This window comes from Zophobas morio, unplaced genomic scaffold, assembly GCF_036711695.1.
Source record: "Zophobas morio isolate AGI-343-1 ecotype UQ-CSIRO unplaced genomic scaffold, CSIRO_AGI_Zmor_V1 ptg000097l, whole genome shotgun sequence".
NCBI lineage: Eukaryota > Metazoa > Arthropoda > Insecta > Coleoptera > Tenebrionidae > Zophobas > Zophobas morio.
This window is the reverse complement of record NW_026972202.1, coordinates 73,419-82,446: the sequence shown is the minus strand read 5'-3', so window position 1 is coordinate 82,446 and position 9,028 is coordinate 73,419. Positions and strand designations below refer to the sequence as shown.

At 39.6% G+C, this 9,028-nt stretch overlaps 1 protein-coding gene across 4 annotated transcripts; it reads left to right on the top strand.

The window, feature by feature from the left end:
- The first annotated feature begins 207 nt into the window (after positions 1-207).
- On the top strand, positions 208-5,433 carry LOC135144354 (polyamine-transporting ATPase 13A3-like). 4 transcript variants are annotated; one of them, XM_064076402.1, is made up of 21 exons: positions 208-273; positions 373-427; positions 497-556; positions 609-772; positions 1,003-1,048; positions 1,152-1,290; positions 1,347-1,862; positions 1,918-2,053; positions 2,108-2,281; positions 2,335-2,415; positions 2,470-2,536; positions 2,596-2,741; positions 2,803-2,960; positions 3,014-3,153; positions 3,210-3,413; positions 3,462-3,710; positions 3,768-4,172; positions 4,227-4,383; positions 4,433-4,851; positions 4,903-5,265; positions 5,324-5,433. In XM_064076402.1, exons 6-21 carry the CDS (start codon positions 1,286-1,288, stop codon positions 5,371-5,373), a joined length of 3,270 nt encoding a protein of 1,089 aa, XP_063932472.1. In that variant the 5' UTR covers positions 208-273; positions 373-427; positions 497-556; positions 609-772; positions 1,003-1,048; positions 1,152-1,285; the 3' UTR covers positions 5,374-5,433. The 4 variants fall into 4 exon arrangements, with proteins under 4 accessions (XP_063932472.1, XP_063932473.1, XP_063932470.1 ...); XM_064076403.1 differs by having other exon boundaries at positions 1,003-1,290; positions 1,347-1,524; positions 1,573-1,862; XM_064076400.1 differs by having other exon boundaries at positions 1,003-1,290.
- Positions 5,434-9,028: the final 3,595 nt, after the last annotated feature.

The following is a 9,028-nucleotide window of genomic DNA, read 5'->3' as shown; positions in this document are numbered from 1 at the left end:
TTACAGTTTAAAGAAAAAATAAAATAAAAAAATAAGTAGGCCGGGACCTCGTAGAGTGGTCAAAAATATACAAAAATTATCATACATTAACGGCCAGTACCATTTTAAATCTCATTAGTCTTTCGTAACTTGCGCCATATGATACTTACCATATATAGAAGAAGCCTGAAGAACTGCTAAGAAATAGTAAAGTTGAACTATGCAAACTTATGATCTGCGTTAATCTCGAGAGTTATGGAGTCGGACAATGATTTTTACAAGATAAACCCGTTAGTAAGTTTTTAATTAGCGGAAATAACTTTTATAAGCCTCAGAAAACGCCTTTGTAATGTATAAAAAAAGTTATTTTTTCTGCTAAAAATAACTAATTAGGACTGTGAAACAGACCCCCATTGTATTCCATGGGTTAAAACTTTTAAAGAACCAGGTTAGATTTATTTTATAAGTACTTTATAATGTTAAAGTTTTTAATTTTATATATTAAATTAAACAAAAGGTTTATTGCTCCTGTATACCTATTTGGTCGTAGTCTTCCTTTTACTCTCCTTCTTCACGAGTAATAATATTATATATATTATTATATATTACTAATTATTATAATTAATAAGTGTGGAGAAAAACTAAAGAAATATTATCTAAACCTTACTATGTTGAATCTGGTGAAAAGGGATCTGAGTCCCAAACCACACATCCTTCATTTACATCTGGGGTCAAATTTGAAGAATTTTATGAAATTAATCTGGACGTTAATAGTGAAAACAACAATGTTAAGGTTTTATTCAAGCTATATAATATATTTTTTTGTTAAAAGTTTTATTTTTATATCTTTTATAAACTATGGAACTTCTCAAGAGAGCTTTCATTTTTTAAAGTTTTTACTTGAGAGTTATATATTTAAACCTTGAAAAAGATCTTAATTTATTACATTCTTTTGTTATTAATTATCATTACTATTTATTAGAACTTTAATAATTATTATATATATATAAATCCACTGCGCAGGGCGTATTACCTAAACGCTTTCAAAAGTGCTTCAAAGGCTATAAAAGTAATCTTTTTGGAGACTTTTGCTACAAACTAGCAGTCAGCATTTCGATATTGTGGATAGCTTTACTTATACTTATTCTTCTGGACTTTTATCATAACTGTAGTCTTACGAGCATCGACGACTTGTGTTTTTACGGCGACTTTTTTATCTTTGGAAGTTTTAAAAAAAATTCAGCCGTTTTCTTTGGAGTTTGGTTTTTTTCCACGGCATGGTTTGCCTTGTGGCTGACTTTTCAAAATGAGGTGTTCTACTCATTGATTTTACTCTCTTATTTGCAAGAAACTATTTCTACCGTCAGATTAGAAACTGGTTCAGGACGCCTTGTAGCCTTGACTGCGCTGAGTACGTGTGGGGTTTGGGTTCGCGAGGAGGAAGAACTGCTGAGTGTAAGCTCTCTCAAGGCTGTTAAGCTCTTCAGGATGCTCTCAAAGTTGCTAACCTCGAAAAGAACTCCGGGGCGGGCCACGACGGTGAAGGTATTACTTTCCTCCCTTTCCCTTGTGATCTGCATAGCGTTTGTTCAGGTTTCCCGCAGCGTGACGGTTGCTGGAGCGTCGGTGCAATCCTTTATTCACGAAGGTTCGAGATATATTCTTCGGGGCGACAAGTTCGAAGCGCCTCTCGTCCCCATTGGCACAACATACTCCGACTTCCACCGGCACAAGTTGGGGCTGTCTTCGGCGGCTGCTCTTGAAAGATACCAATACTACGGACCCAACGCCATTTATTATAGCCCGGATTCCGTGCCAGCTCTTATTAAAAACGAGTTTTTCACGTGGTTTTATCTCTACCAGTGGGTCATGTACACCGTGTGGTATGCGCCTGGCGGGCTTCTACCAGGAGCGCTTTACTGGTTATCCTTTTTGAAGGTTATGGTTTAGCTACCTCTTTGTAGCTGCGGCCGAGCTGTGCGTGGTTCTTTCGAGTGCAGTTGCTAGTATCGTGGTAACCCGGTCGAACCAGCAGAGCTTTTTAAAAGTTACGGACTTCCATTCCGAAGTGCAGGTACGCTGCTCTGTTCTTGAAAGACACGTGTGTGTGAACTTTGCCTGTTGTGAGGTTCTGCAAGATGGCAAGTGGGCCAGCGTCTCAAGCACCAAGCTCGTACCAGGCGACATAGTGTTGGTCAGCACAGGGCTAAAGTTGCCTTGCGACCTCGTGCTTCTGGCGGGGTCAGCCATCTGCAATGAAAGCTCTCTGACTGGTGAAAGTATGCCCCTTCAAAAAGTGCAGGTAGGGTCTCTGCAGCGCCCACCTGTTTTTTTTTTGGACTAAGAGAATTCTAGTGTCCTAATGAAGATGTCGTTTATGAAAGTGTGAAGTATGGAAATCGTTACTCTCTCTTTGCTGGGACTTCCGTTCTTCAGGTCTCTCCCTCTTCTCAAACTTATGTTTAATTTGCTGAAGCCGCCACGTTCCAGTCCTCTTCTGACACTGAGAAGCCGGCGTTGGGCCTTGTCGTTAGCACGGGAATCCACACTTCCCAAGGTAAGAATGCCAGCCCCATGCTCAACACGACCTGGTGACTCTGTCTGTCTGTCCTGCAGGTGGCCTTGTGTCCACTATCTTTCAGCCTCGGAGACTTTCCTTGAAATACGATGAGGAATTCGGCTTGGTTGCCTGCATTCTCTTCTGTTACGGCTGTTTTGTATTTGTATTGGCTGTTATATTTCAGAACTGGTCCGGACTGGGGGTACGTGCGTGCTACTATATATCCAAAAAAAGACGTCATCTTTATCTTTACGACCCTACAGGGAAATTGGGTGACGAAGTGGGCTTTCGGCCTCTTTACAATAAGCCAAGTGCTCACCCCTCTTCTCCCCGTCGCCCTGAAGGTCGGGCAGATTCGGTCGTCGCAGCGCCTCAAGAAGGCCGGGGTTCTTACTCTCGACCCCTCACGTATAGCCATATGGTGTGTTTCCTCCCCTCGAAAGTTGTAGTGTTTTGGGTGACTTTTATTTTAAGCGGAAAAATAAAATGCTTCTGCTTCGATAAAACGGGAACTCTCACAATGGAAAACTTGACTTTTCTGGGGGTCCAATCGAGAGAGTTTTATGAAGGCAAAACTAATGGTGGGTCCGAGCTTTTCCTCCCCGACTCGAATAGTATGGGGCTGTAATGTTAACTTTGATAATGTGCTTCTAGACTGTGCTATTATCAGAGCTCAATCGAAAAGTAATCGAGGCGCTTGCTTCATGCCACTCCGTAGCGCAGATGGGAACCGCCTATGTTGGGAACGAGCTTGAGCTGCAAATGTTCAAGTCCACTGGATGGGTCCTCACTCTTCAAGATAAAGTTTCCGTCGTCAGGGATCCTTCCGGGAAGGGCGCACTGCTCGTCCTAAGGAAGTTTGACTTTGATTACGGTAAACACCTTGTTTTCACATTGTTTCCCTGCTTATCCGATTCCAAAGAACTGCAACGCATGAGTGTGATTGTTAAAAATGAGAGTAATGAGCTGTTTGTCTTCTGCAAGGGCTCATTTGAGAAAATCGAAAAGCTCTGTAGACAAGAAACCCTTCCTATGGCATATAGAGAGACTTCAGAACGCTTTGCTATGAACGGCGCTTACGTATTGTCTCTGGCCTTTAAACGTTTGGCCAATGAGAAAGATGTCGTGGATTTAACTCGCGGGCAGGTCGAGCGTGATCTGGAGTTTTTAGGTAGATCCTCTGAACAGCAGCTCATTGAAGCCTTCTATATTCTTTGTTATTGCTAAGGGGTCATGGTTTTTCGAAACGAGTTGAAAACTGACACCATCAAAGCCATGCGCGATTTAGAGAAGGGAGGCATCACGCCCATAATGATTACAGGAGACCACCCAAATTGCGCACAGTACATAGCCAAAGCATGCAACATCGTTAAGATTGGGCAGCTCGTGATTCTGGGACAGCTAGAGGGGGCAGAAGTTGTCTGGCGTTGCTTTGGTACTGAGTTTGAGGCGCATAAGCACATGACCACCGGAGAGGTCCTGCAGAAGTGTTTGGGGACCCGCAAATCGTTTTCAAGCGAGACCGATTTTGTGCTTGCCTTGTCCGGTAGCGCTACGCTTAACGCTCTCTTAGAGGGCGGCTATTTGGAGTTGCTGGTCTTCCACATTAGGATCTACGCTCGCATGCCTCCCGGTTCTTCTTGCGTCTTAATTTTATCAATTAGTGCGAATAATATGCTTTGCATAGACTCTAAAGTGTGCATAGTGAAGGCCTACCGCGCTGCAGGCCTGGTAGTCGGGATGTGTGGAGACGGCGGTAACGACTGCGGGGCCTTGCGAGCAGCTCACGCGGGAATAGCCTTTGGTGACGCGGAGGCGTCGTTGGTTTCCCCTTTCACCTCTACGTAATTGTTTTCAGGCTCGCTTGTTACTTAACGAAAATAACGTTTTCAGGACCAAAACCATCTCTTCTGTGGTTGCACTAGTAAAAGAAGGCCGAGCTGCCCTGCACACGTCGTTTGGCGTGTATAAATTTCTGGTTTGCTACGGACAGTTATTTTCGATGACGAAGCTCTTCTGCTTCTTTTACGGAGTGCTCTTGAGCCTTATGGGCTGCATATTTGCCGACGCCGTGGCCGTTTTGACTTTGGGGTACACGATGACGTTGGGTAGACCCAAAAGTACACTGAAAGGCAGGAGACCCACCTCCAGTTTGCTAAGCCTGCAAACACTGGTTTCAGTGATTGGCGTCATAGCTATCAATTTCCTTATACTGTTGGCCGTACTTTGGTTTGTGACCCACTCGAAGAACTTTGTGCCTTGGCCTTCCTCTCTGGCTACATCTCAATACTGGTGGTTTTTAAGCGATAACTGTAAGTCCACTTTTATACTAGTTGTATACTTTATCAAAATCTATCTGGCAGGGGAAGCAACTGCGCTTTATCTCGCCTTTTACTTAAATCTCATCACTTCGGCTTTGATTTTTAGTTTTGGAGGACAGTTTAGAACTTTTGTGCTGAAAAACAAGGGTCTTGTAGCGAATTGGCTTGCTCTGTTTATCCTCACCGTGTTACTGGCGCTGCTTCCCCCCAATGCCTTTACCGATGTGTGGCACATGGCATCGCGCCCATACAACCGCCCCAACACCTCCCATCCCATTTGGCGTAGATTTCAAAGGGAGGGCGGCACCCCTCCCCCTCCTATGAGCTTCCTACTTCGATTGGGACTCTTACTTATTATCGGGATTGGATTGGCATGTCTTTGTCTCTGGCAGGCGCTCTTTGCGGGTTCTATTCCGTACTGTCTTTTTTATCACCCGCTTAATTTCATTATAATACTTTGCAGAAGGCCCAATTGCAAAACTTGTTTCCAAAAGCAGCAAAAAAAAGGACTGAACTAACCCCAAAAGATTGTAAAGTGTTTTGTTAAAATTAATATTAAAGCATTTTGGAAAGGTAGAAATCCTGAATTCCTTCTTTGCGAAACTCTTTTAACAATTGTCGTTATAAACTTAAAGTAAATAAAAATAAGAAAATTGATTTTTAGTTCACGCAGAGTTTTCTTTATTGTTTAAGCATCCATCACTTATCTAAAAGCAACCTTATTTATAAAAGATGTTGGTTAAGTTCTTACTTAGTTATCTGTACAACTCAATACGAAAAAGGAGTGCTCCTACAAGGGTTAACATAACGAACCATTCCGTCAGTATAGACGGTAGCCAGAAGTCAAGGCTATGAAGCAACGGTTTGAGTCGCAAAGACTGCGGGCGAGCCCAGCGTGTCTGTGGGTAATCCATGCTGGAACTGCTCATGCTATTATAAACCTGCTATTAACATAATACTCGCGTAGTTATTAGTTTTTAGTCTAGTAAGGCGGTGGCATTTTATTGCTTTACTTTTGCTTTTGTTTAAGAGCTAAAACCGCTTTTTTAAACAGTTCCTCGTTTTTTAAAAAATAAGGGCAGTTTCTTTTATGATGGTTTACTATACCACAAGCCTAAAAAAGTAATAAAGTGTAATAAAAAACTGTTGGGAGTGGGGATGTAGTCTAAAACAAATACCTGAAAAAAGTTTAGTACAATTGTCTCCCCGATAAATTTAAATCCTTTCTTCCTTAAAGCTTTAACTGCAAAAGTTATGCTTTTGGTAGGATGTACTCCATCTGCATACAATCTTTGTACTGTTTTAGTGGTAAAATCTCTTCTCATATGCGTTTTCGGATAAAGTCCTGTAATTATTCGCTCTTTAGTACTTAATTTCAAGCCGATATTCCATATAAAGTTGGCAAAGCCTTCTATATTCAAAAGAGGTCTAAATCTCTTTAATTATTGCATTTACGAGCAACAAGAGAAGTTATTAATATATATATAGTTATGGTATACAATTTAGTAACCCGTTTGCTCGATTAGAAGTGTACACTTAGCATTGTTAATAACGGCCCTTATCTTCCTCTCGTTTCTAATAATTGTTGTATCAACCATAAGTCTTTTTAAGTCTTCCTCTGTGTACTTTGAAATTTCGCAAAAATTCCAGCCACGAAAAGCTTTCTTAAATGAGTCTTTTTTATTTAAAATTGTACTCCAAGATAAACCTACACTTAAATCAAAGAGCCATAACTTCAAAAAAAAATAAAATTAATATAATTTGACCAGCTTGAAATATTTCAAGATGGAGCTGTGCAAACAGTGCGCGAGAATTAGTTTCAGGCTTACCCCAGGTATTGTCATGATACAATTTGGAGGCTTCAGTCTTGAAGTCCCAACAACTAGCAGTCTTCTCCGAAGAAAAAAGAGACATTGATTTTAAGCTACAACATATACTTTTTAATAGATATTATAATACATACATGACTTCTTAACATTAGTAGAATTGAAGGATGATACCATTACCAACCTAAACCACTAACACGCTTTAATTAGTGCAGTAGAGGCCAGGTGGAAGCCCTTACAAATTGTCGTATAATTGGAATTGGGGCTCAACACATGCTTATACCTTGTTTGTACGCCATCATCCTGTGGGAGAGCTTGACAATTCGGTTTTCTTTCTGATTTATATGAGCACCAAGAAATATCGTTTGTAAATCAAATTAAAGTGTAAAATAATTATCAACGCACGTTTAAATGGTCTAAATAACCCTTTCTTACATTTTTTATATTCTATTAAATTTTTACTCCTCACTCCCTAAACTTATTTTATTTCATAGTAGCCAACCCGGAGGCTAGTAATAACACCGTAGTGGGGTAACGCAAAACTTCTCCATCATACTGAACACTGCAGACGACTAAAATAGTTCAGCTGCAAAATTTAAACGCATTTACACAGTTTTTACCCCTGTTGACTTCCGAGCTAGATCGCCCTCTCCCAGCCCTAAACTTGACAGGTTGCACTTTGCAATCTTACGAGCCCAAACAACTAAACGTTGGGGCAAGCGATTTATTTTAGTTGAAGGCTGCTAAACAACTTCAATTAACTTTTCACACGGTTTTTTGAGGAGATTTAACAATGTACGTTTATTATTGTTATAAATCAGAATAAACATAATATTTCCGCCATTTGTTATTATTTATGTGAATTTGTATCTTTACATTGTAAAAAGGTTGACAACTAATTGTTGGAACAAAATTGTATAAAACTCATTTATTTTTTTTGAACGGAGTGGACTTTGCAACAAATGACAACAACTATAACCTAAACGATATATAATTTTGTTTCTAATAACCGTGAACTTTGGTCATAAAAAAAATGATCTGAGGTGCAGGTGTGCGTAAAATAATAGTCAGACAGCATTGCCAAAGCAATACCGTTCGTCAGGTTGCTGAATCTTTGAATATTGCAAAACCAATTGTTTTCTACGCTCCAAACTGTCTGAAAACGGAGATGTTGTTATGGGTAAAAAAGTCTAGGCCGCCCTAAGTTAGTTTCATCCAAAAGTCAACGATCTCACAAAATTGGGTGAAAAAGGGCGACGACATACAATACGAGATATCATGGCACAGCGGAACAAAGTCAATATTAAAACTATCTCGCGTATGTTGTAGACAATGGATAGGTATCTGGACTAAAATTTTAAAAGGTATGGCATAGATACCGTGTACATCTTTAATGGAGATGTATTTTTTATTACAGGAAGACTAAAAAAAACACTTTTAGCCATAAACAAGGAAAATATATATGAATGGGCGAAATCTAAACTATTATGGACTGTAGACGACTGGGCAAAAAATTATTTTCAATGGCAAAATAAAATTTGATGTTCGAGTGGGGAAATTCTGAGACGAGTTAACTTATCAAAAAAATGAAGCTTCTCATGCAGACTGCACATAGGCACATTTTTATCAGACTTTTTGTGGACAGCTTCAATGCTTGAATCTTTTAAAGGGGTCTTCAACCACTACTAACATATGGTAATTCTAGTCACTTGCCTTTTTTGATAATCTGTTTTAATTAGCTTCTCGCATTATCTCTAATAACTAGTTTCTTTTTTTTATCTATTATTTTTTGTTCCCCTTAAGCAATCAACATATTATTTTTCTGTTTGACTCAAAAATAATTGGTTCCAATATCAGTACGCTTCTAAAACCTGGTTTCTTTTATAAATGATATATTCTCCAGACATATTGTCTGTCTTTTGCTCACTGCTTACGAGTTGAGGCAATTAAATCTTTTCAAATGTTAGAAATTCCAAACAAATTTTTTTAACAAGTTAACAAAAGCTGGCAAGATTATTCTTCTGGAATCCTTATTATAATGCCTTTCCGCCCTTTTAACCTCGTCTACAAACGATAATCGACGACTTCTTTCTTCTCTAGTAACTTAACGATTGCACACAAGAATTTTTGGTAATTTTTCCTTCTCAGCAAAACATCCACGCCCCTCATCTGGGTCATAAAAAACTACATTTAATAGAAGCTAACCTATTTAATTTGAATAATCTTACCGGTACCCAGCTTGTAGCCCGGTGCAAGCCTACAAAACCCTGAAACTTTTTTTTGGTTCTAATTTTAAGTGCAACTAATTTAGGTAACAAGTTTACACTAATAAGGCACACGAA